General features: G+C 39.1%; 1 protein-coding gene and 1 long non-coding RNA gene across 6 annotated transcripts; both read left to right on the top strand.

The window, feature by feature from the left end:
- Positions 1-21: 21 nt before the first annotated feature.
- Positions 22-27,336, top strand: snapc1a (small nuclear RNA activating complex, polypeptide 1a). The gene is made up of 11 exons (XM_055187132.2): positions 22-179; positions 261-399; positions 25,282-25,441; positions 25,678-25,818; positions 25,920-26,021; positions 26,113-26,253; positions 26,377-26,427; positions 26,547-26,609; positions 26,759-26,891; positions 26,979-27,038; positions 27,123-27,336. Exons 1-11 carry the CDS (start codon positions 170-172, stop codon positions 27,164-27,166), a joined length of 1,044 nt encoding a protein of 347 aa, XP_055043107.2. The 5' UTR covers positions 22-169; the 3' UTR covers positions 27,167-27,336.
- LOC129422771 (uncharacterized) lies at positions 16,032-22,396 on the top strand. Of its 5 annotated transcripts, none has more exons than XR_012358624.1 (8): positions 16,032-16,050; positions 16,728-17,232; positions 18,954-19,013; positions 19,156-19,230; positions 19,397-19,450; positions 19,640-19,726; positions 21,747-21,834; positions 21,993-22,396. It is a non-coding gene; the product is annotated as an uncharacterized lncRNA (long non-coding RNA). The 5 variants fall into 5 exon arrangements; XR_012358625.1 differs by lacking the exon at positions 16,032-16,050 and having other exon boundaries at positions 16,777-16,961; positions 17,065-17,232; positions 21,993-22,376; XR_012358626.1 differs by lacking the exon at positions 16,032-16,050 and having other exon boundaries at positions 16,783-17,232; positions 19,204-19,230; positions 21,993-22,368.
- Positions 27,337-27,583: the final 247 nt, after the last annotated feature.

Below are 27,583 nucleotides of genomic sequence, written 5' to 3'. Positions count from 1 at the left end.
ACGTCATAAGACGATCGGTCTGCGCAGCGCTGCATCAAGCCTGTCGAACACACCTACTGGATCCATCAAATCATCGCTCACAGGTGCACTCTCAATCACAATTTAATTACAGTTCAAGGTTTGGTTAGAAGATCGTCGTTTTATCTCTACACAGAGCAGACCTGAGGTGATGGGTTCGAGTAAGTTATTGCAAATATGATTTAAACGTAATTGCGTGATAGCATGTCTAATTTCACACTGACAATGTCGTGTCGCGCTAGGGAAAGCGTGCGAGCATTACTGGCTGCCAGTAAAAAACGACTGTGAGGATCTGCTGGGCCGCTTCCAGCAAACCGAGTCGGTGCGATATGAGGAGTTTGCTGCAGTCTGGAGAGAGATGGACTTCTCCAGTGTGTTTTAGTAAGGGCACACATACATGTTTGGACTACATTATTTGAACAGAATTCAAAGCTGAAATACAAAACTTTACACACTCGCTTCCCAGACAGCACGTTCAGTCTTACCGACGTCGGCAATCGGAGGGCACCAGCGGCAAAGTGTCGGTTCGGGTTTTTCCCCTGCACACAGAATAAAAGTTGGTGGGTAAACGATCGGCGCGATGAGTCTGCAGCCGGAGATCGGCAGAGGAACCGCGAGCAACCTTTATGCCGACCGCGCCTCTTTTTTTCTTCACTAGATCTACGCAGTTGTTGGTCCACATCAAGCCGGTGTTGTGCCGAAAACGTACCCCCTGCCAGAATCTGACTCCCCCTCGCGAGCACGCGCTTGACGCCGCTCGATGATTCTGGTGCGATTGGTTTAGTTTACGTCTGTCTGAAAATATGTTTAAAATCATTGTTTTCCTTAAATCGTTGCAAAAATTGATCGAAGGATTAGACAGTGTGTGAAATACTATCTGTTCTGATGACGACTAAACATCGTAAATGTTTAAGTTACTTATATTTCACATCTGAACTGTGGCTCTGCTTTTACATTTGTGACTTTAGCGTTGATTGCAGCCTGTTGTTCTGTACGGTGTGTGTCTTGTACTGTAATTTATATGTAAGTGGGCTGCATGTTGACAGAATTCGGGGGTAAGTAATAAATAAAGTCTCATCAAACTTATTTGACGTTCGCTGTTAATTATTAACGTTGCGATGTTGTATTGTATCAACTCGTCATTACACCTTAAATGTGAATACCACTAATAAAATGTCTGGTAATTGACCCGTGTTATTTTACACCTGAGATTTGTGTACACGTAACAAGTTAACTTCGTGTAATATATATTAGATAGAAAGTTACACATTCTTAAAGATAATAAGGATGCAGACAAATCTGACAATGGAAAAGAATGAAATACAATTCTAAATGAGTGCTGTCCAAATGTCTGTAAATAGCAAATTTTCGAAATGGTTGAAGATAATCCTGCTCCATGCAGAAAGATCTAATTTGACATTTATTTCTATTGTAATATATGTATTTTTTTTACTATGATACAATAAGTGCAATATAACCCAATTGTTTAAATTGAACATTTCCAATTGTTAAACTGTGTGTAACAATGTTTAATGAATATTTTTTGTAAGTCACTGGATGAAGTCTCTACCAAATGAATTAATGTAAATGTCAATGCTTATATTACTTTTGTTGCCAGTGCATTTTTCCCTGCCGTAGCTAACGCACTGTAATATCCCTTATGATGAACTAGGATCTTTTTTAGGGGTAACCATACTGTAGTTTCAGCAGTGTTAACAGGACATCTGCAAAAAATATACTGCCCTCAGCTTAACAAACAACACTTTGCTGTTAACAATTTGGGTCGTGGAGCCTGTGCCTCTGGTTCCATAAAAGACAGTTAAATAGTAATGCCAAAATCATACTTACCTACATTAAAGGCTTATTGTTATGACTTTTATGGGTCTCTGACCTTGCAAACTTCAGTAACGACAAGGCGACTTCTGTTCAATAACGTACTCCCCTACTTTAAATGCTTCAAATTAAATCTAAACACTTGTGCTTTTTTCCAGGTGTTCTACAATATGAGATGTGTCACCAGAATACGTTATTTGGGTCTCTGACCTCGCAAACCTCAGATTTAAAGGGGGGTATGATTTCGGCAGGGGTTGCCAAAATCATACCCCCCCCAAGGTTAAATGCTTATTACTAAAGATATATGCTTTTACTTTTTTGTAGGTGTTCCAGTATAGGAGATGTGTCACCAGAATAAGTTTAATGGGTCTCTGACCTTGCAAACCTCAAATTTAAAGGGGGGTATGATTTCGGCAGCTGTTGCCAAAATCATACTCCCCTACTTTAAATGCTTCAAATTGAATCTAAACACTTGTGCTCTTTTCCAGGTGTTCTAGTATAGGAGATGTGTCACCAGAATGAGTTTTATTAGTCTCTGACCTTGCAAACCTCAGATTTAAAGGGGGGTATGATTTCGGCAGCTGTTGCCAAAATCATACCCCCCAAGGTTAAATGCTTATTACTTAAGATATATGTTTGTGCTTTTTGTAGGTGTTCCAGTATAGGAGATGTGTCACCAGAATACATTTGATGGGTCTCAGACCTTGGAAACCTTAGATTTAAAGGGGGGTAAGATATCGGCAGGTTTTGCCGAAATCATACTCCCCTACTTTAAATGCTTTAAATTGAATCTAAACACTTATGCTTTTTACCCATTGTTCAACAATATGAGATGTGTCACCAGAATGAGTTTAAAGGGTCTCTGACCTTGCAAACCTCAGATTTAAAGGGGGGTATGATTTCGGCAGCTGCTGCCAAAATCATACCCCCCAAGGTTAAATGCTTATTACTTAGGATATATGCTTGTGCTTTATAATAGGTGTTATAGTATAGGAGATTTGTCACCAGAATGATTTTTATTGGTCTCTGATCTTGCAAACCTCAGATTTAAAGGGGGGTATGATTTCGGCAGGTTTTGACGAAATCATACTCCCCTACTTTAAATGCTTTAAATTGAATCTAAACACTTGTGCTTTTTTCCAGGTGTTCTACAATATGAGATGTGTCACCAGAATACTTTATTTGGGTCTCTGACCTCGCAAACCTCAGATTTAAAGGGGGGGGTGTGATTTCGGCGGGTGTTGCCGAAATCATGCTCCCCTACTTTGAATGCTTCAAATTGAATCTAAACACTTGTGCTTTTTTCCAGGTGTTCTACAATATGAGATGTGTCACCAGAATACTTTATTTGGGTCTCTGACCTCGCAAACCTCAGATTTAAAGGGGGGGGGGTATGATTTCGGCAGGGTTGCCAAAATCATACCCCCCAAGGTTAAATGCTTATTTCTAAAGATATATGCTTTTACTTTTTTGAAGGTGTTTTACAATGAGAGATGTGTCACCAGAATACTTTATTTGGATCTCTGACCTCGCAAACCTCAGATTAAAAGGGGGGTAGGAATTCGGCATGTGTTGCCGAAATCATACTCCCCTACTTTAAATGCTTCAAATTGAATCTAAACACTTATGCTTTTTACCCATTGTTCTACAATATGAGATGTGTCACCAGAATGAGTTTAAAGGGTCTCTGACCTTGCAAACCTCAGATTTAAAGGGGGGTATGATTTCGGCAGCTGTTGCCAAAATCATACTCCCCTACTTTAAATGCTTTAAATTGAATCTAAACACTTGTGCTTTTTTCCAGGTGTTCTACAATATGAGATTTGTCACCAGAATGTGTTTTATTTGCCTCTGATCTTGCAAACCTCAGATTTAAAGGGGGGTATGATTTCGGCAGCTGTTGCCAAAATCATACCCCCCAAGGTTATGCTTATTACTAAAGATGTATGCTTTCACTTTTTTGAAGGTGTTTTACAATGAGAGATGTGTCACCAGAATACTTTATTTGGGTCTCTGACCTCGCAAACCTCAGATTTAAAGGGGGGGGGGGTATGATTTCGGCAGGGTTGCCAAAATCATACCCCCCAAGGTTAAATGCTTATTTCTAAAGATATATGCTTTTACTTTTTTGAAGGTGTTTTACAATGAGAGATGTGTCACCAGAATACTTTATTTGGGTCTCTGACCTCGCAAACCTCAGATTAAAAGGGGGGTAGGAATTCGGCATGTGTTGCCGAAATCATACTCCCCTACTTTAAATGCTTTAAATTGAATCTAAACACTTGTGCTTTTTTCCAGGTGTTCTACAATATGAGAGGTGTCACCAGAATACTTTATTTGGGTCTCTGACCTCGCAAACCTCAGATTTAAAGGGGGGTATGATTTCGGCAGGGGTTGCCAAAATCATACCCCCCAAGGTTAAATGCTGCTTATTACTAAAGATATATGCTTTTTCTTTTTTGGGGGTGTTCTAGTATAAAAGATGTGTCACCAGAATACATTTGCTGGGTCTCTGACCTTGCAAACCTCAAATTTAAAGGGGGGTATGATTTCGGCATGTGTTGCCGAAATCATACTCCCCTACTTTAAATGCTTCAAATTGAATCTAAACACTTGTGCTCTTTTCCAGGTGTTCTACAATATGGGATTTGTCACCAGAGTGTGTTTTGTTTGCCTCTGACCTCGCAAACCTCAGATTTAAAGGGGGGGTTGATTTCGGCAGGTGTTGCCAAAATCATACCCCCCAAGGTTAAATGCTTATTACTAAAGATGTATGCTTTTACTTTTTTGTAGGTGTTCTAGTATAAAAGATGTGTCACCAGAATACATTTGATGGGTCTCAGACCTTGGAAACCTTAGATTTAAAGGGGGGTAGGATATCGGCAGGTTTTGCCGAAATCATACTCCCCTACTTTAAATGCTTTAAATTGAATCTAAACACTTGTGCTTTTTACCCATTGTTCCACAATATGAGATGTGTCACCAGAATGAGTTTAAAGGGTCTCTGACCTTGCAAACCTCAGATTTAAAGGGGGGTATGATTTTCGGCAGCTGTTGCCAAAATCATACTCCCCTACTTTAAATGCTTATTACTTAAGATATATGCTTGTGCTCTTTTCCAGGTGTTCTAGTATAGGAGATGTGTCACCAGAATGAGTTTTATTAGTCTCTGACCTTGCAAACCTCAGATTTCACGGGGGGTATGATTTCGGCAGCTGTTGCCAAAATCATACCCCCCAAGGTTAAATGCTTATTACTTAAGATATATGTTTGTGCTTTTTTGTAGGTGTTCCAGTGTAGGAGATGTGTCACCAGAATGAGTTTAAAGGGTCTCTGACCTTGCAAACCTTAGATTTAAAGGGGGGTATGATATCGGCAGGTTTTGCCAAAATCATACTCCCCTACTTTAAATGCTTTAAATTGAATCTAAACACTTGTGCTTTTTACCCATTGCTCCACAACACGAGATGTGTCACCAGAATGAGTTTAAAGGGTCTCTGACCTTGCAAACCTCAGATTTAAAGGGGGGTATGATTTCGGCAGCTGTTGCCAAAATCATACCCCCCTGCATTAAATGCTTATTACTTAAGATATATGCTTGTGCTCTTTTCCAGGTGTTCTAGTATAGGAGATGTGTCACCAGAGTGAGTTTTGTTGGTCTCTGATCTTGTATACCTCGGATTTAATGGGGGGGTGTGATTTCGGCATGTGTTGCCGAAATCATGCTCCCCTACTTTAAATGCTTCAAATTGAATCTAAACACTTGTGCTTTTTTCCAGGTGTTCTACAATGTGAGATGTGTCACCAGAATACTTTATTTGGGTATCTGACCTCGCAAACCTCAGATTTAAAGGGGGGTATGATTTCGGCAGGGTTGCCAAAATCATACCCCCCAAGGTTAAATGCTTATTTCTAAAGATATATGCTTTTACTTTTTTGAAGGTGTTTTACAATGAGAGATGTGTCACCAGAATACTTTATTTGGGTCTCTGACCTCGCAAACCTCAGATTAAAAGGGGGGTAGGAATTCGGCAGGTGTTGCCGAAATCATACTCCCCTACTTTAAATGCTTCAAATTGAATCTAAACACTTATGCTTTTTACCCATTGTTCTACAATATGAGATGTGTCACCAGAGTGAGTTTGGTGGGTCTCTGATCTTGCAAACCTCAGATTTAAAGGGGGGGTATGATTTCGGCAGGGGTTGCCGAAATCATACTCCCCTACTTTAAATGCTTTAAATTGAATCTAAACACTTGTGCTCTTTTCCAGGTGTTCTACAATATGAGATTTGTCACCAGAATGTGTTTTATTTGCCTCTGATCTTGCAAACCTCAGATTTAAAGGGGGGTATGATTTTGGCAGCTGTTGCCGAAATCATACCCCCCAAGGTTAAGTGCTTATTACTTAAGATATATGCTTGTGCTCTTTTCCAGGTGTTCCAGTATAGGAGATTTGTCACCAGAATGATTTTTGTTGGTCTCTGACCTTGTAAACCTCAGATTTAAAGGGGGGGTTGATTTCGGCAGGTTTTGACGAAATCATACTTCCCTACTTTAAATGCTTTAAATTGAATCTAAACACTTGTGCTTTTTTCCAGGTGTTCTACAATATGAGATGTGTCACCAGAATACCTTATCTGGGTATCCGACCTCGCAAACCCCAGACCCAAAGGGGGGCACGACCTCGGCAGGGCCGCCAAAATCATACCCCCCAAGGTTAAATGCTTATTTCTAAAGATATATGCTTTTACTTTTTTGAAGGTGTTTTACAATGAGAGATGTGTCACCAGAATACTTTATTTGGGTCTCTGACCTCGCAAACCTCAGATTAAAAGGGGGGTAGGAATTCGGCAGGTGTTGCCGAAATCATACTCCCCTACTTTAAATGCTTCAAATTGAATCTAAACACTTATGCTTTTTACCCATTGTTCTACAATATGAGATGTGTCACCAGAATGAGTTTAAAGGGTCTCTGACCTTGCAAACCTCAGATTTAAAGGGGGGTATGATTTCGGCAGCTGTTGCCAAAATCATACTCCCCTACTTTAAATGCTTTAAATTGAATCTAAACACTTGTGCTTTTTTCCAGGTGTTCTGCAATATGAGATTTGTCACCAGAATGAATTTTGTTGGTCTCTGACCTCGCAAACCTCAGATTTAAAGGGGGGTATGATTTCGGCAGCTGTTGCCAAAATCATACCCCCCAAGGTTAAATGCTTATTACTAAAGATGTATGCTTTCACTTTTTTGTAGGTGTTCAAGTATAAAAGATGTGTCACCAGAATACATTTGATGGGTCTCTGACCTTGTAAACCTAAGATTTAAAGGGGGGTAAGATATCGGCAGGTGTTGCCAAAATCATACTCCCCTACTTTAAATGCTTTATATTGAATCTAAACACTTGTGCTTTTTTCCAGGTGTTCTACAATATGAGAGGTGTCACCAGAATACTTTATTTGGGTCTCTGACCTCGCAAACCTCAGATTTAAAGGGGGGTATGATTTCGGCAGGGGTTGCCAAAATCATACCCCCCAAGGTTAAATGCTGCTTATTACTAAAGATATATGCTTTTTCTTTTTTGTAGGTGTTCTAGTATAAAAGATGTGTCACCAGAATACATTTGATGGGTCTCTGACCTTGTAAACCTCAGATTTAAAGGGGGGTATGATTTCGGCAGGTGTTGCCAAAATCATACCCCCCAAGGTTAAATGCTTATTACTAAAGATGTATGCTTTTACTTTTTTGTAGGTGTTCTAGTATAAAAGATGTGTCACCAGAATACATTTGATGGGTCTCAGACCTTGGAAACCTTAGATTTAAAGGGGGGTAAGATATCGGCAGGTGTTGCCGAAAATCATACTCCCCTACTTTAAATGCTTTAAATTGAATCTAAACACTTGTGCTTTTTTCCGGGTGTTCTGCAGTGTGAGATGTGTCGCCGGAATACTTTGTTTGGGTCTCTGACCTCGCGAACCTCGGATTTAAAGGGGGGAGTATGACCTCGGCAGGTGTTGCCGAAATCACACTCCCCCACTTTAAATGCTTCAAATTGAATCTAAACACTTGTGCTCTTTTCCAGGTGCTCCACAACATGAGATTCGTCACCAGAATGAATTTTACTGGTCTCTGACCTTGCAAACCTCAGATTTAAAGGGGGGTATGGTTTTGGCGGCTGTTGCCGAAATCATACCCCCCAAGGTTAAATGCTTATTACTAAAGATGTATGCTTTTACTTTTTTGTAGGTGTTCTAGTATAAAAGATGTGTCACCAGAATAAGTTTAATGGGTCTCTGACCTTGCAAACCTCAAATTTAAAGGGGGGTATGATTTCGGCAGCTGTTGCCAAAATCATACTCCCCTACTTTAAATGCTTCAAATTGAATCTAAACACTTGTGCTCTTTTCCAGGTGTTCCAGTATAGGAGATGTGTCACCAGAATGAGTTTAATGGGTCTCTGACCTTGCAAACCTCAGATTTAAAGGGGGGTATGATTTCAGCAGCTGTTGCCAAAATCATACCCCCCAAGGTTAAATGCTTATTACTTAAGATATATGTTTGTGCTTTTTTGTAGGTGTTCCAGTATAAAAGATGTGTCACCAGAACACATCTGATGGGTCTCTGACCTCGCAAACCTCAGATTTAAAGGGGGGTATGACCTCGGCAGGTGTTGCCGAAATCACACTCCCCCACCTTAAATGCTTCAAATTGAATCTAAACACTTGTGCTCCCTTCCAGGTGTTCCACAATACGAGATGTGTCCCCAGAAAACCTTATTCGGGTCTCTGACCTCGCAAACCTCAGATTTAAGGGGGGGGGGGCATGATCTCGGCAGGTGTTGCCGAAATCACGCTCCCCTACTTTAAATGCTTCAAACTGAATCTAAACACTTGTGCTTTTTTCCAGGTGTTCTACAATATGAGATGTGTCCCCAGAAAACTTTATTTGGGTCTCTGACCTCGCAAACCTCAGATTTAATGGGGAGTATGATTTCGGCAAAACCTGCCGAAATCTTACCCCCCTTTAAATCTGAGGTTTGCAAGGTCAGAGACCCATCAAATGTATTCTGGTGACACATCTTTTATACTAGAACACCTACAAAAAAGTAAAAGCATATATCTTTAGTAATAAGCATTTAACCTTGGGGGGTATGATTTTGGCAACCCCTGCCGAAATCATACCCCTCTTTAAATCTGAGGTTTCCAAGGTCAGAGACCCATCAAATGTATTCTGGTGACACATCTTTTATACTAGAACACCTACAAAAAAGTAAAAGCATATATCTTTAGTAATAAGCATTTAACCTTGGGGGGTATGATTTTGGCAACCCCTGCCGAAATCATACCCCTCTTTAAATCTGAGGTTTCCAAGGTCAGAGACCCATCAAATGTATTCTGGTGACACATCTCCTACACTGGAACACCTACAAAAAAGCACAAACATATATCTTAAGTAATAAGCATTTAACCTTGGGGGGTATGATTTTGGCAACAGCTGCCGAAATCATACCCCCCTTTAAATCTGAGGTTTGCAAGGTCAGAGACCCTTTAAACTCATTCTGGTGACACATCTCCTATACTAGAACACCTGGAAAAAAAGCACAAGTGTTTAGATTCAATTTAAAGCATTTAAAGTAGGGGAGTATGATTTTGGCAACAGCTGCCGAAATCATACCCCCCTTTAAATCTGAGGTTTGCAAGGTCAGAGACCCTTTAAACTCATTCTGGTGACACATCTCCTACACTGGAACACCTACAAAAAAGCACAAACATATATCTTAAGTAATAAGCATTTAAAGTAGGGGAGTATGATTTTGGCAACAGCTGCCGAAATCATACCCCCCTTTAAATCTGAGGTTTGCAAGGTCAGAGACCCAGTCAACTTATTCTGGTGACACATCTTTTATACTAGAACACCTACAAAAAAGTAAAAGCATATATCTTTAGTAATAAGCATTTAACCTTGGGGGGTATGATTTTGGCAACCCCTGCCGAAATCATACCCCTCTTTAAATCTGAGGTTTCCAAGGTCAGAGACCCATCAAATGTATTCTGGTGACACATCTCCTATACTGGAACACCTACAAAAAAAGCACAAACATATATCTTAAGTAATAAGCATTTAACCTTGGGGGGTATGATTTTGGCAACAGCTGCTGAAATCATACCCCCCTTTAAATCTGAGGTTTGCAAGGTCAGAGACCCATTAAACTCATTCTGGTGACACATCTCCTATTGTAGAACACCCGGAAAAAAAGCACAAGTGTTTAGATTCAATTTAAAGCATTTAAAGTAGGGGAGTATGATTTCGGCAACCCCTGCCGAAATCATACCCCCCCTTTAAATCTGAGGTTTCCAAGGTCAGAGACCCATCAAATGTATTCTGGTGACACATCTTTTATACTAGAACACCTACAAAAAAGTAAAAGCATATATCTTTAGTAATAAGCATTTAACCTTGGGGGGTATGATTTTGGCAACCCCTGCCGAAATCATACCCCTCTTTAAATCTGAGGTTTGCAAGGTCAGAGACCCTTTAAACTCATTCTGGTGACACATCTCCTACACTGGAACACCTACAAAAAAGCACAAACATATATCTTAAGTAATAAGCATTTAACCTTGGGGGGTATGATTTTGGCAACACTTGCCGAAATCATACCCCCCTTTAAATCTGAGGTTTGCAAGGTCAGAGACTAATAAAACTCATTCTGGTGACACATCTCCTATACTAGAACACCTGGAAAAAAAGCACAAGTGTTTAGATTCAATTTAAAGCATTTAAAGTAGGGGAGTATGATTTTGGCAACAGCTGCCGAAATCATACCCCCCTTTAAATTTGAGGTTTGCAAGGTCAGAGACCCTTTAAACTCATTCTGGTGACACATCTCATATTGTAGAACAATGGGTAAAAAGCATAAGTGTATAGATTCAATTTGAAGCATTTAAAGTAGGGGAGTATGATTTCGGCAACAGCTGCCGAAATCAACCCCCCCTTTAAATCTGAGGTTTGCGAGGTCAGAGACCCAAATAAAGTATTCTGGTGACACATCTCTCATTGTAAAACACCTTCAAAAAAGTAAAAGCATATATCTTTAGAAAAAAGCATTAAACCTTGGGGGGTATGATTTTGGCAACCCTGCCGAAATCATACCCCCCCCCCTTTAAATCTGAGGTTTGCGAGGTCGGAGACCCAAATAAAGTTTTCTGGGGACGCGTCTCATATTGTGGAACACCTGGAAAAAAGCACAAGTGTTTAGATTCAATTTGAAGCATTTAAAGTAGGGGAGCATGATTTCGGCAACACCTGCCGAAATCATACCCCCCCCTTTAAATCTGAGGTTTGCGAGGTCAGAGACCCAAATAAAGTATTCTGGTGACACATCTCATATTGTAGAACACCTGGAAAAAAGCACAAGTGTTTAGATTCAATTTAAAGCATTTAAAGTAGGGGAGTATGATTTCGTCAAAACCTGCCGAAATCAACCCCCCCTTTAAATCTGAGGTTTACAAGGTCAGAGAGCCATGAAACTCATTCTGGTGACACATCTCCTACACTGGAACACCTACAAAAAAAGCACAAACATATATCTTAAGTAATAAGCATTTAACCTGGGGGGGTATGATTTTGGCAACACTTGCCGAAATCATACCCCCCTTTAAATCTGAGGTTTGCAAGGTCAGAGACCCATGAAACTCATTCTGGTGACACATCTCATAGTGTTGAACAATGGGTAAAAAGCATAAGTGTTTAGATTCAATTTAAAGCATTTAAAGTAGGGGAGTATGATTTCGGCAAAACCTGCCGATATCTTACCCCCCTTTAAATCTAAGGTTTCCAAGGTCTGAGACCCATCAAATGTATTCTGGTGACACATCTTTTATACTTGAACACCTACAAAAAAGTGAAAGCATACATCTTTAGTAATAAGCATTTAACCTTGGGGGGTATGATTTTGGCAACACTTGCGGAAATCATGCCCCCCTTTAAATCTGAGGTTTGCGGGGTCGGAGACCAATAAAATTCATTCTGGTGACAAATCTCATATTGTAGAACACCTAGAAAAAAGCACAAGTGTTTAGATTCAATTTGAAGCATTTAAAGTAGGGGAGTATGATTTCGGCAACACCTGCCGAAATCATACCCCCCTTTAAATCTGAGGTTTACAAGGTCAGAGACCCATCAAATTTATTCTGGTGACACATCTTTTATACTAGAACACCTACAAAAAAGAAAAAGCATATATCTTTAGTAATAAGCAGCATTTAACCTTGGGGGGTATGATTTTGGCAACCCCTGCCGAAATCATACCCCCCTTTAAATCTGAGGTTTGCGAGGTCAGAGACCCAAATGGAGTATTCTGGTGACACCTCTCATATTGTAGAACACCTGGAAAAAAGCACAAGTGTTTAGATTCAATATAAAGCATTTAAAGTAGGGGAGTATGATTTCGGCAAAACCTGCCGATATCTTACCCCCCTTTAAATCTAAGGTTTCCAAGGTCAGAGACCCATCAAATGTATTCTGGTGACACATCTTTTATACTTGAACACCTACAAAAAAGTGAAAGCATACATCTTTAGTAATAAGCATTTAACCTTGGGGGGTATGGTTTTGGCAACACCTGCCGAAATCATACCCCCCTTTAGATCTGAGGTTTGCGAGGTCGGAGACCAATAAAATTCATTCTGGTGACAAATCTCATATTGTGGAGCACCTGGAAAAAAGCACAAGTGTTTAGATTCAATTTAAAGCATTTAAAGTAGGGGAGTATGATTTCGGCAACACATGCCGAATTCCTACCCCCCTTTTAATCTGAGGTTTGCGAGGTCAGAGACCCAAATAAAGTATTCTGGTGACACATCTCTCATTGTAAAACACCTTCAAAAAAGTAAAAGCATATATCTTTAGAAATAAGCATTTAACCTTGGGGGGTATGATTTTGGCAACCCTGCCGAAATCATACCCCCCCCCCCCCCCTTTAAATCTGAGGTTTGCGAGGTCAGAGACCCAAATAAAGTATTCTGGTGACACATCTCTCATTGTAAAACACCTTCAAAAAAGTAAAAGCATACATCTTTAGTAATAAGCATTTAACCTTGGGGGGTATGATTTCGGCAACTCCTGCCGAAATCATGCCCCCCTTTGGATCTGGGGTTTGCGGGGTCGGAGACCAATAAAATTCATTCTGGTGACAGGTCTCATGTTGTGGAACACCTGGAGGGGGGCACAAGTGTTTGGATTCAGTTTAAAGCATTTAAAGTAGGGGAGTATGATTTCGGCAACCCCTGCCGAAATCATACCCCCCCCCTTTAAACCTGAGGTTTGCAAGGTCAGAAACCCATGAAACTCATTCTGGTGACACATCTCATGTTGTAGAACAATGGGTAAAAAGCATAAGTGTTTAGATTCAATTTGAAGCATTTAAAGTAGGGGAGTATGATTTCGGCAACACATGCCGAATTCCTACCCCCCTTTTAATCTGAGGTTTGCGAGGTCAGAGACCCAAATAAAGTATTCTGGTGACACATCTCTCATTGTAAAACACCTTCAAAAAAGTAAAAGCATATATCTTTAGAAATAAGCATTTAACCTTGGGGGGTATGATTTTGGCAACCCTGCCGAAATCATACCCCCCCCCTTTAAATCTGAGGTTTGCGAGGTCAGAGACCCAAATAAAGTATTCTGGTGACACATCTCATATTGTAGAACACCTGGAAAAAAGCACAAGTGTTTAGATTCAATTTGAAGCATTTAAAGTAGGGGAGCATGATTTCGGCAACACCTGCCGAAATCATACCCCCCCCTTTAAATCTGAGGTTTGCGAGGTCAGAGACCCAAATAAAGTATTCTGGTGACACATCTCATATTGTAGAACACCTGGAAAAAAGCACAAGTGTTTAGATTCAATTTAAAGCATTTAAAGTAGGGGAGTATGATTTCGTCAAAACCTGCCGAAATCAACCCCCCCTTTAAATCTGAGGTTTACAAGGTCAGAGAGCCATGAAACTCATTCTGGTGACAAATCTCCTATACTAGAATACCTACAAAAAAGCACAAGCATATATCTTTAGTAATAAGCATTTAACCTTTGGGGGTATGATTTTGGCAACTCCTGCCAAAATCATACCCCCCTTTAAATCTGAGGTTTCCAAGGTCAGAGACCCATGAAACTCATTCTGGTGACACATCTCATATTGTAGAACAATGGGTAAAAAGCACAAGTGTTTAGATTCAATTTAAAGCATTTAAAGTAGGGGAGTATGATTTCGGCAAAACCTGCCGATATCTTACCCCCCTTTAAATCTAAGGTTTGCAAGGTCAGAGACCCATTAAATGTATTCTGGTGACACATCTCCTATACTAGAACACCTACAAAAAAGCACAAACATATATCTTAAGTAATAAGCATTTAAAGTAGGGGAGTATGATTTTGGCAACAGCTGCCGAAATCATACCCCCCTTTAAATCTGAGGTTTGCAAGGTCAGAGACCAATAAAAATCATTCTGGTGACACATCTCCTATACTAGAACACCTGGAAAAGAGCACAAGTGTTTAGATTCAATTTGAAGCATTTAAAGTAGGGGAGTATGATTTAGGCAACAGCTGCCGAACTCATACCCCCCTTTAAATCTGAGGTTTACAAGCTCAGAGACCCATCAAATTTATTCTGGTGACACATCTTTTATACTAGAACACCTACAAAAAAGTAAAAGCATATATCTTTAGTAATAAGCATTTAACCTTGGGGGGGGTATGATTTTGGCAACCCCTGCCGAAATCATACCCCCCTTTAAATCTGAGGTTTGCGAGGTCAGAGACCCAAATAACGTATTCTGGTGACACATCTCATATTGTAGAACACCTGGAAAAAAGCACAAGTGTTTAGATTTAATTTGAAGCATTTAAAGTAGGGGAGTACGTTATTGAACAGAAGTCGCCTTGTCGTTACTGAAGTTTGCAAGGTCAGAGACCCATAAAAGTCATAACAATAAGCCTTTAATGTAGGTAAGTATGATTTTGGCATTACTATTTAACTGTCTTTTATGGAACCAGAGGCACAGGCTCCACGACCGAAACTGTCAACAGCAAAGTGTTGTTTGTTAAGCTGAGGGCAGTATATTTTTTGCAGATGTCCTGTTAACACTGCTGAAACTACAGTATGGTAACCCCTAAAAAAGATCCTAGTTCATCATAAGGGATATTACAGTGCGTTAGCTACGGCAGGGAAAAATGCACTGGCAACAAAAGTAATATAAGCATTGACATTTACATTAATTCATTTGGTAGAGACTTCATCCAGTGACTTACAAAAAATATTCATTAAACATTGTTACACACAGTTTAACAATTGGAAATGTTCAATTTAAACAATTGGGTTATATTGCACTTATTGTATCATAGTAAAAAAAATACATATATTACAATAGAAATAAATGTCAAATTAGATCTTTCTGCATGGAACAGGATTATCTTTAACCATTTAGAAAATTTGCAAGTATGCTATTTACAGACATTTGGACAGCACTCATTTACAATTTTATTTCATTTTTTTCCATTGTCAGATTTATCTGCTTCCTTATTATCTTTAAGAATGTGTAACTCTCTCTCTAACTTTCTCTCTTTTGTATATACGAATGTAACTTGTTACGTGTACACAAATCTCAGGTGTAAAATAACACGGGTCAATTACCAGACATTTTATTAGTGGTATTCACATTTAAGGTGTAATGACGAGTTGATACAATACAACATCGCAACGTTAATAATTAATAGCGAACGTCAAATAAGTTTGATGAGACTTTATTTATTACTTACCCCCGAATTCTGTCAACATGCAGCCCACTTACATATAAATTACAGTACAAGACACACACCGTACAGAACAACAGGCTGCAATCAACGCTAAAGTCACAAATGTAAAAGCAGAGCGACAGTTCAGATGTGAAATATAAGTAACTTAAACATTTACGATGTTTAGTCGTCATCAGAACAGATAGTATTTCACACACTGTCTAATCCTTCGATCAATTTTTGCAACGATTTAAGCAAAACAATGATTTTAAACATCTTACACAGACGGAAACTAAACCAATCGCACCAGAATCATCGAGCGGCGTCAAGCGCGTGCACGCGAGGGGGAGTCAGATTCTGGCAGGGAGTCTGATTTCGGCACAACAACGGCAGTGTAAGCGCGAAGGTATGTTGATTAAATATGATTGTGGAAATGTTTTCGATAAACGGATGACAGAAATTGGCGTCGGAGGCAACGTTACATGTTTTTAGACTTGGTTTGTTGTTATAACTGTTGACTTGGGGTGCGTTTCCCAAAACCATAGTTGCTAACCTGTTGTGTTAGCAACTAGTTGGTTGGCAATGGAAAATAAGCAACATGGTTTTGGGAAACGCACCCCTGGTTAGTTATTATTAATATGTTCGCGTATTAAATATTTTTCAGTGAGTTGTTTTAGACAGTATTTTTGACGTGAGGGGATCGTTCGGTAAACAGTTAGGTAAACGGTAATAAATTGACGGACTGTCTTTTGTCTACACAAAAATGACATCTGTCATTTTATAATATCAACCCCTTACACTCTAAATGCATTTTTAATGATTTTGTCTAAGTGACATGCTTAAAATTAAAGGCAGCTCTTGTTGTGCGTTTTTATGGTAACGTTAAAAGTAGACATATCAATCAAAGAGCTTAGTTAAGTACAAGTGCACAGCCACTGTAGACAGTCAGACAAAGTGGTTATTAAGTAATAAAGTGATAGGAAGTAAGTGTTTTTGGACACACACCTATTCATAAAATAGAGCCTTTATTTAACCTTTGTAATTTAGGCAAAATAAAATGTCTTTTCTGTTTTTTTCACTCAGGTAAATACGATGAAGGCATGGCTTGGTGGCCTCCAGAACCTTTTACAGCCCACGTGATCAAATACTTCCGTTGCCAAACTGCGTGCACCTACGTTGCCACATCATCATTGTGTACAAAGAGTAAAAGGGTCTATAAAGACTCATACAAAATACTCCAAAGTTTTTTCAAGAGGACATCACCCAACCCATCTAAAGGATGAAAACAATACTCTTGTTGAATACTACATTAGACAAGTGAGAGTGGGGGGCTATGTTGTTCTGATGTTACTCATTGTACTTTCTATGTTCGATGTGATCAATATGAAAACTAATCTTTGTAAAAACTTTTCATTTACAGACCATCCTGACTTAGATCACCATCATCCCCTGCATCGTGCCCTTCATCAGACACCCAAAATGCACCACAAACATCACAGGCGAAAAAGAAGAAAACGCACAACAAACCTTCCAAAAAACCCTCCTCCCCCTTCCCTCCTACCTATGGCTGGAAACAACATAACAGTTGGCAAGTTGAATTAACTATTTTGACCTTAAAGGCTTATTTTTTTATCTTATTCACTGTGTCCCCATAGTTGGATGGGTGCATGCATACTCCTTTCGTCTCTGTGCGTGCCGTGTCTCTGTCTGGTGCACCCACCGCTGGCTTAGCTTTGCACGGTGACTTGGGGTGGATGGCTCCGGCTGGCGTGCTGCTCCCAATGAGTGACAGAGTGATGCCAACTTTTTCCTGTTTGTGTGTTGTGATTTGTGTGGTCACAGCGTGTACGGATAACAAGGTCATGTGAGACACAGCCATCTATTAATCATATACATACAGGGAACTATATTCTCAGAAGGCAAAGCCCGGCTACTTGGGTGCAGTGATTTGCTAGCAGCACCTGAGAAACCCCCAGTGAGGAGCAGAGAGTTCGGTCAGAGTTGTGCAGTTACTCCCCCCACGTAGCAAGTGCTTCACCCTCCGAGAACACAGCTCCCAGCATGCATACTGCTAAAAGATGGCTGTGTCATGACCCTGCCGTTTGCACACGGTGCGACCAAACAAATCACAACACACAAACAGGAAAATGCTGCTGTCACTCTGTCACCCATTGGGAGCAGCATGCTAGCTGGAGCCATTTACTTCAAGTCTTTATGCTCAGATAGGCTAGCGGTGGGTGCGTCAGACAGAGTTACGGCACGCACAGAGATGAAAGGGGTATGTATGCACTTATCTAACTCTGGGGATTACTGTGAATGAGCTAAAATCCCAAAAAGTCAGCGTGTTCCTTTAAGTTTCCATATGTCCATTAGAAAATTGGAGGGATAGTTCACCCAAAAATGAAAAATAATGTCATTAAGGACTCACCCTCATGTCGTTCCAAACTTGTAAGACCTCCGATGTTTTATGTTTAGTCCGAGAGCTTTCTGACCCTACATTGAAAATCTATGCACGGTGTGCTGTCCATGTCCAGAAAGATAATAAAAAACATAATCAAAGTTGCCATTTGACATCAATGGGTCAGCCAGAATGTGTTGAAGCATCCAAAACACATCTTGGTCCAAAAATGACAAATTTATTCAGCATTCTCTTCCATGTCTATTGTGTAGCGCATGTGTCTGACTAAAGTCTTGTGACACAGATGGCGTGTTATCCTCAGATATGTTTGTGAATTTTTTTCACATTTACAGCATTCGTCTCCCTCAGACTGTAAACGAAGCTCGGGCGCACAAAAAAAAGCGGGGACGCACCTAATAACACATCAGCCACGTTGTACGTCAGCTGCGTCACTGCAGTCATGTGACTTTAGTCTCGTGCGCGTTCAGAACGGAACCGGAGGAGAAGACAATGCTGAATGATGTCGTAATTTTGTTATTTTTGGACCAGGATGTGTTTTCGATGCTTCGGCACATTTTGGCTGACCCACTGGTGTCAGATGGCTACTTTGATGGTGTTTTTTTGTTGCCTCTCTGTTCCTGGACAGTGTGCTGTGCGTGGATTTTCAATGGAGGGTCAGAAAGCTCTCAGACCAAATCCAAAATATCTTAAACTGTGTTTCGAAGATGAACGGAGGTCTTACCCTCATGTCGTTCCAAACTCGTGAGTCATTAATTACATTATTTTCATCCCTGGGTGAACTCTCCCTTTAATTACATGCTCATACTTTAATTATGCCTGATAAGAATTTGTAATATTTGTGTTTAAAATTTTTTCGAATTTTAATCCTTGTTTTTAAATGGCCATGACAGTGACAAAAAGGAAGCAGCCTTCTCTAGCCCACCCAAGTTTCCATCAAAGGAGCAAGCCTAGTAAGACATTTTATGTGTATAATGCTGCACTTCTCATACAGCGAATATCAGATGTAGATATCTAAGGTGCAAATTTTATGGTTGATGTGCCTTTTTGATCATCTTTCTGTTGTAACCTTTTTTAATCTTCTTGAATTGTCAGTAAGAAGAAAGCTGGCTAACCCTCCCACCCCTTGTTTAACTCCTCCAGCCCATCCCACATCATTGTAGAGTGAAGGTAAGTGTACCCTATATAGTAAAATGCATCAGGTCCCTAAATTCAAGCAGACACAATGTACTCCACAGGTCCACAGCACATACCATAGTTTGATGTTCCAGAGATATGATTTTTGAGTTTATATTAGTAGTGTGATCAGTAAACCAAGGTTTTCTGTCTTTCCAAGAGACTGCGGTTAATATTCAGAAAGAGACGCAGAGAACTGAAGGCTTTCCTGACTGTAAGCCATTTAAAACTCAGACAATTAAAACACTGACCTGTGTGTGTGTGTGTGTGTGTGTGTGTGTGTGTGTGTGTGTGTGTTTAGAAATGTGTGGCAATTACTCAGCCCACTGACATTAGTTTATCTAATTGTGATAAACTTGACTTACTGTTCACTCCAATAATTTCGTTTTTCTGTATTTTCTAGTGACACCGAATAATAACGAAGGCCTGTGTGCTTTGCAGCAGCCTCCACGTCACCCTCTTCCAGGGCTCCGTCAGAGGACTAACGATAGTAACATATTTTACATGTAATGTATGAATCTGCACTTTTTACTCAGAACATCATACTGAGGTAGTAAAACAATACATTTCAGAATAATTCAATAGCAAATGAATTAGGGCCAGATTTTAAAATCAAGCTGGATCTGGGCCATTTGTGTTTTTTCCATTTAAGTGATTACATCAGTGAATGAGGACCTTCTTCGTACTGAATGTAAGTTTCCCTTAAATATGTGATGCATAGACCCTTTTACAGCCCACGTGATCAAATAGTTTGTGCGGAAGTGTTGTTGTTCGCCAGTTGTTCTAACGTGTTAGCAACTCAGAAAGTTTATTAAAACGGTTTCCCAGCATCAAAATGTCTGGTTGTTGCGTTTGGTTGTACTAATATAATATACTAATATACGTATAAAGAGTTTGGTCCCAAATAAACGCCATTTTTGAAAAAAATGAGTTGCTGCCAGAATCAGTATTATATCAGGTCAATATTAAAAAGTAAATTCTTAATTTTAAGCAAAATCCAATATACGCCGTTTTATTCTGTCATCTTTTCTCCCTTTTTTCCCAAAATGCAATAAACGCCACTCCTCCTTTTCTACAGAATGCCATAAATCCGCTCCACAGTTTGCAGCGCACCATTGCAATGTAAACAAACAATGGCGGCGCGTTGAGTACACGGAATACTAGTTTTCCTCATCTACTTTGTACTTCGTGATCAACAAACAAACAAAAACAAAATAATACTTTAATAGCATTGATAAACCTGTGATGGTTTTCTGTGACGGGAAAGAAACGTAAGCCATCAACATCTAATAATTTACGCAAGAGACACTCGGGAGACGGGTGCTTGTTTGCCCGGGCCGACAGCATCAAGTCTCTGTCATGCTAACACATTGACCCCAGAGGATCTTATGAAAAACTTTCCATAATTTTACTCAAAGTCAACGATAATCGAGCAGGACCAAAACATTTTACAGCTGATCGCTGTGAAACACGTTAAGCGACGACGTCAAGTATAACCGCATCAATGACAGTGTTCTTAATATCACAAAGTAAGTGTTATGATTAATGCCATTAATGTTTATATTTTTAATTGGTGTATACCACTAGTCAACTAAATGAATAACACGGCAAAGATGAATGCACATTTATAAAGGCTATTAATTCAATAGATTTTTAGCATTTTGAATAAAAACTTGTCATGAATTTATTGCATTTTGTGGAAAAAAGAATCTGTTTTTATAATAAATCTTTGAAAATCAACTTATGGATTTGAATTTTTTATGTTTTTATAACCTAAAGATGCTATGTGAAAGTTTGTAACAGAAAATAGTGGTTTTCATCTTGTCACTTTCTTGGTATAGAAAACACGTTTTTAACAAAATTTGTCAAAATGGATTTATTGGGTTTTGGAACCAAACTCTTCATATGTATCTGGCCACTTTATATTTGGCCATCTGCTAACATCTTCTATCCACTCCACTATAGTACACGGATCTGTTAGATGTGTTGAAAAAGTTGATAAGTCAACTTTTTAAAATAACTTTCTCTGTCTGTGTTACTTCACTGCTGATTCTTGCCATACTTCCGTTGCCAAACTGCTCGTGCATACGTTGCCACGTCACCATTGTGTACAAACAGTAAAAGGGTCTATTGGGTCTTTAAACTTGTGGCTGTAAGCGCACTTGAAAAGTTTGAGAGCAAAAAGCCTACATACTGTTTAGCAGTTTCACAATCTAATTTTATCATTTCATAGTGACAACCGTTAATTGGCAGCAGGAAGATGAATATGAAGGGCTGGGCTCTCCTGAACATAAGCTGTTTAGCATGCAGATCAAGAACACACTGAGACAGGCACACACACACACACAATACACAGCGCACACACAGCACAGTCCTACATAAAATGGGGAATGACAAAAATGACAGAAAAAGTTTGAGAACCACTACTGTGGGGTCACTTATTTAGCTCTGTTAGTTGGACCTGGGTGATGCTGTTCTTTGTGTAACGGGACTTTTTCTGTATTTCCTAGTGCCACAAGATGATTGGCAGCAAGACACACCCAGTGATGAAGGGATGTGCTCTCCTTAAATCACAGCCTATTCATCAGGTACTCCTGAGTAAGTCCTACAATGTGTTGAAACAACATGATTTTATTTTTTTGCAAAATGCTCTGACTTTTCTGAATTGTCTTTTTAGAAACCATCCACGAAGATATATAGACTTTTGTGCTGTCTTATTTTTTTCTGTTGCTTATTACATTATTACATTTTTTTAGGTGCTGTGTTAAGAAATCCTGCCTACAAAGTTCCACTGAGGCTGATATAAAGATGACTGTGAGAAACTGGCTGCGGCTGTCTGAGCAGAGACAGGAATGGGGGCGGCAAAGGCGGGACAAGCAAGCATCTTAAGTGAAATAATTGATTGGACTGATTCTGGAGTATGACTTATTCTGGAGGGAATTTCTTATTTTTGTTGCAGTTTGCTATGGGACGGTTTCAAGGACAGGGATTAGACTAGTTCTAGACTAAAATAAATGTAAGAGCTGTCCAAACTGAAAACAACTTGCACTGACATATCATAAAATACATCAGTGTCTTTTGTGATGCTTCAAAATGCACACAAGTTATGTTTTTATTAAGACATGTTATTAAAACTAGTTATATTTCAGAATTAAACTAAGGCCTAGTCCCGTTTTAAGATAATCCCTGTCCGGGAAACCACCCCAAAGTGTAATTTGTGTAGTGTTAAAATAAATGAAACTGCCTTTGCAAAAACAAAGTAAAAAAAATTTCCAGATGCCCTTCTGTTTTGTTATTTCTCCTGGAAAACTCACTGATCCATTTTTTTCTGATAGACTGACATTTACCAGGTTGTCATATTGTGTATGAAATACACCCTACACATAACAATCACTTACTTTCAATTTAAACTTTTTTTGTCATAAAACCTGGCAACTCAAAAGGAAGCGGCTGCAGACTGCGCAGCCACGGACGGAGTCTTGCATGCAAGTGGGCTAGTTGCCTACTTCTCAACTAGCTCTTGTCAAATTGTTAGGGAAGAAATTTTATGATTAACACAACATAAACTGTTATTGAGGGTTGATTGTTGTTGATACACAATATGAAATGAGTTAGCCTGCAGGGGTCTCCAACATTGTGAGCAAGGGCTACAACAATATGTATAAAACAATCTGGAGGGCTACTTTTTTATTTATTCTACTCAAAACTTTTTTGTTTTACTTACTGATTTTATTTTATTTTACTTTTTGATATGTTTTAGTATTGTTTAATATGTTAACATACGTAAACCAAGCCAAGTTAATATAAAACATATGTATGTTATAAATAAATATTACAATTGAGACTAATAGAATGTGCTGGCACCATGGAGACCCCTGGCCTAAACAAATCAATTATATAACGGTGGGATCCTGACGCCTCGCTCCCTTTAACACTGGAACAGCTGCTTTATAAGCATGCCTTGACGTTTACAGCGATGCAGCCGAAAATCAGCTGTGTTCAATGGGAGAGCGAAGCGGATCGCGCCGCATATAGGTCATAATAATTAGGGCGGGTTTACGTTGGCTCACGGTCGGCGATCATTCTAATGCCACCATCTTCCCGATGTCTTGCCTATTAGCTACCGATCTCCATAAGACATCTCACCGAGGCACTTTATGTCGGGCAAGTACATGCGCCCCAACGTCGGTAAGAGCTAAATTGCTGTCTGGGTTCATCACCATCTCTGTCTAAAACATAGTTGGGTCAGTGACGTGACGTTAATTATTTTGTGTCCTATGGTTCAATTAAATGTAAAAGGGTTAAAATTTCAAAATAAATTTGCATATATTCCCTTTTTTGAAGACGAAGTGTAAAATCTCTGGTTTTATTTCATTTTGAAAGAATATTTGGGGGATAATTGCAAAAATGTCAATGTGGTGTAACCGATGTTTCAATTGGTGTAACTAGTTTTTTTATATATATAAATATACCGTATTCATAAAAATGTGGAATAAAATATAATCATCAAGTTTAGTGAAATAAGATTTTTTTAAACATTTTTACATCATTTGTCAAAGAAAACAGAGCATATGTCAGGAAAAATATTACGAAAACACATTAAAATTTACATTTAGAAATAACTAATAAATTATTTTAAAATGTTTTTTTATGATTACACTTACATGCCATCAAGGTGGACAAAATATTTAATATTTCTCATTCTTTGACGGTTAGGCTACACCATTTTGACAATTTCAGGTCCATTCAGTCTTAACTTTCATAAAAATGATGCAAATGTAATTTTTTATTGCATAAAATTAACATAATTTTTTACAAATAAGATTTTTGAATTTCTCATCTTGCCAAACCGTTTTTGTCACTGACCCAGTTGCAGGTTTGTTGATAGGCTACGCCATGTGATTGTTGAATGATATATTGTATTTATGTAATACAAACAATATCCAAATATAAGCGACGAAAAAGTAAACTTTTTGCTCGGATAATTACATAAAAACATAAAAGATGTCTGTAGAAATTTAGAAATAGGCCTACTTTTATCTGTGTTGATGTCAACTAACATAACTTTCCTGCTATGAATAAGGATAATTTATTAGCTTTATGCTGCCTACTTGCCCAATAACTGTTTATTTAAGTTATATTTACCCTTAAAATGTCCAAAATATTTCAATAAATGTGTTGATCTAGTTGAAGGCTGCGAATCCATAGATTTCAGTATAGTCAGTGGATCACTCTCCGGGTTGCCAGGTTTGTGGTACAAAACCATCTCAAAAATAACCCAAACGTGACCTTAGGGCTTAGGCCAAATGTCAAGACTCAAAATATGCCACCCCTATACATAAAATACATATTTTATGCATTATACACAGTGATTTAAAAATAAATTGTAACTAATATTGTGATTTAATAAGATCACCATTACACAAATGCTGCACTTTAACTTCTTCTGGGTTGCTTTTAACACAATGCTGCAAATATTGGACATAACACATGTTGGCTTATTAAATACACGTACACTGTGTTGTTTCAATGCAATGATTGGTTGTTTGAACTCATGGTTGGGTTAAGAACAACCCAGCATAGGTTTATTTATAATCCAACATGTGTTCTGCCCAATATTTGGGTTCAAATAAATAATAACCCAGCAGAATTAAGAGTGGGGTTATAAACCCATGGGTCAAAAGGGGACAAATTCAGCCGCTGGGCTAAATTAACCCAGAAAATGTTTATATTTCACCCAACGATGGGTCAAATAACCCAGCCACTTGAGTTGGAACAACCCAGTGGGTTCAGGTTTGTCCCTTTTTGACCCAATGCTGCGTTGAAAATAACCCAGCATTTTTTTAGCATGAAAGATGGACGGCAGATGAACAAAACCCTTGCACCTTTAAACCACAGACAAAAAACAACCCGTGGTGACAGATTAAAAGTAGCCCAACTGCTCGGGAAAGACGTGGACTTGGCAACACTAATCACTGATGTGTGTGATATCAATCATTGCAATTCCTTTGAATCTTGAATGTGGCTTGTTCTCTTTTTCAACAGTGGTTACCAGTCAATTCACGAGAAGAAATCCTTCACTCGGCTTACTTTAACTGTAGCCGTCAATTACCTCATACCCCCATACAGCTTTCAAATCCGAGTAGGGGCCCTGTATATGATCTATGGCCTTTACAACAAACAACTTGTTTGGCCTAAGGAAAAGGTGATCAATTTGCTATACTGTATAACTGTTTACTGATTCTTGATTAAAATGAGCAAGAACTTCATGAAAAATGTAATTGATAGTAACCACATCTTAAACATTCAGGGCTATATCTATATGTTTATTAAAAATAGCAAAGTTTCTGATTTTTGGGGGGAGGCATGTCCCCCTCAATGTCTATTGTGGTTACGGCCCTGATTGATTAAAGGGTGATTGAGTTTATGTCTGTCACTCAGGTCAGAATTGCCATAAAGGATTGGTTTCATATACAACAGTTGATCGCCGATGCAAAAAGTTGCCAGCATATGGATGTTGTCTACATCTTCTGGAGGCTTTTGTCAGAAAAGGCATTTTATTTCACGGCAATGCCTAAGAAGGTACTGTAAGCTAACTCTACCACTGCTATATGTACGGTATGATTATGGGATCTAATTTACCACAAGTTGGATTTTGATGATGAGTCCTCTTGACTTTCCAGCTGACGTTTATATCCGGTGACCGGGTTCAGCATAATGTGAACGAAGAGTTTCGAGCCCGCAGGGATAATGTGGCTGAACTTGCTTCTGCTGACATGCTAGAAGTGAGCATTTATTGCCTATAATAGTCGGATAAGATTTAATGACAAAATGCTGTCTGAAATATAACCTTTTTAAATGCATGTTGACGTACAGGAGATTGCAAATGTGCATGGCTGTTATGAGAGAATGAAGAATGCGTTACTGCCCACATCAGCGGGGGTCACGCTGCTTAACCTGGCAGGTGCGCTTAAAAAATGCACCTTTGAGTACCAGCAGTGGCAGGAAAAGGCTGCGGTAAGTCTGTGGACTTTGAATGCTCTGTATTAAACTAGCTGTATTATTGTTATCACTGCATGTTATTATTTCATTCAATAGTTTAAGATCTTACTTCAACTTACTAATATGCATTGTATTCAGGCGGCAAGGACTAAAAATACTAAAAAGAAGGAAGCCAGTCAGGAGTCAGAGGTGAGTTAATTACATTCCCTGCCAGAAACTTGACATACTAGAGACGATTAATATGCATAGTAATAGATGGTACACTAGTACTCATGGTATCTAATACCATTGTCTTTGTGTTTCTCTAGTCCTCTAATCGAGCAGCTCTAGTGGCTTCCATCAAAACAAAGTCATATGGTCATCTAACAAAGGTTTGAGATGGTCCTGTTTTTATTTGACTGTGGGTGATTGAACGACTAAATGACTAAATGATCTACTCACACAAAATAATCTCATGGCTTGCATAAGTCATCTGATTCTGAAGGTATTCGGGTTTTTTTCTTGTGTACTTTGCCTAAAGGAATCAAGATCAAGGCGCCACAGGCAGACTGAGATGGCCACGACAGGTCCTGGAACTGATGAAGCCCTATTTAGCCGTAAAAAGAAGCCCCCCTCGCTCAAGGCTAGAACCTACCAAAGCCTTGGTAATCCAGGTCAGAATTGCCCAAGTGTCTCTCACCACAAAAGCTCAACATGAGTTTCTGACCCATATTTTGAGTATTGTTTAATTTTCTCAAAAGGGGAGACTGAACAGACGAAGGAGTGGCTTCTCAGTGTGATGGAGGAAGACAAGAACGCATGTAAGTGCATGTTTAAATAAATGCCATATGTTCACTAAATGCATTATCCAGTTACTACTTTTAATGTTAATCTTTCCTTTTTAGTAAAGCGCAAAAGGGAAAGAAGATTCAATTGGTCGGAGCAGTAGTTAAGTCAGTTTAAATTTTTGTTATAAAACAATTGAGTTGTGGAGCATTGAGTTGTGTTGCCTGCACATAGTTCTTTAAATTTCATTGTCAAAAACCATATTATGCCATTAGCATTAATGTAAAGTGCTGTTTGGAAAAATAAATAAAATGTAATCGTGTTTGTTTGACACTTTTATGGTTGCGTTGTTTTGTCTGCTCTACAAGGTTTTGAAGCTTTTAAAATGATGTTCTGGGCCTTTGCCAAATGAACAGTCTTGTGGTTTTTCAACAACAAAACATCTAAACCAGATGAGAATCTGTGATGGGTTAAAGGACTGAAATGTGTCTAACAATGGGTCACTGTTTGTCGTGCTCACAATCATGTAATCTAAACTTCATGGACGTTAACATGTGGCTTGAGTTAAACGCCTGCACCC

Source organism: Misgurnus anguillicaudatus, chromosome 18 (assembly GCF_027580225.2).
Source record: "Misgurnus anguillicaudatus chromosome 18, ASM2758022v2, whole genome shotgun sequence".
In the NCBI taxonomy this organism is placed as follows: domain Eukaryota; kingdom Metazoa; phylum Chordata; class Actinopteri; order Cypriniformes; family Cobitidae; genus Misgurnus; species Misgurnus anguillicaudatus.
Note: the sequence above shows the minus strand (reverse complement) of the source record. Positions and strands in the feature narration are given on the sequence as shown.

Bases quoted from the DNA above. Each gene is read 5' to 3' on its own strand.
- snapc1a (XM_055187132.2), top strand. The intron at 26,428-26,546 runs GTGAGTTAATTA...GTGTTTCTCTAG, and splicing joins AAGCCAGTCAGGAGTCAGAG to TCCTCTAATCGAGCAGCTCT. The intron at 27,039-27,122 runs GTAAGTGCATGT...TTTCCTTTTTAG, and splicing joins GGAGGAAGACAAGAACGCAT to TAAAGCGCAAAAGGGAAAGA.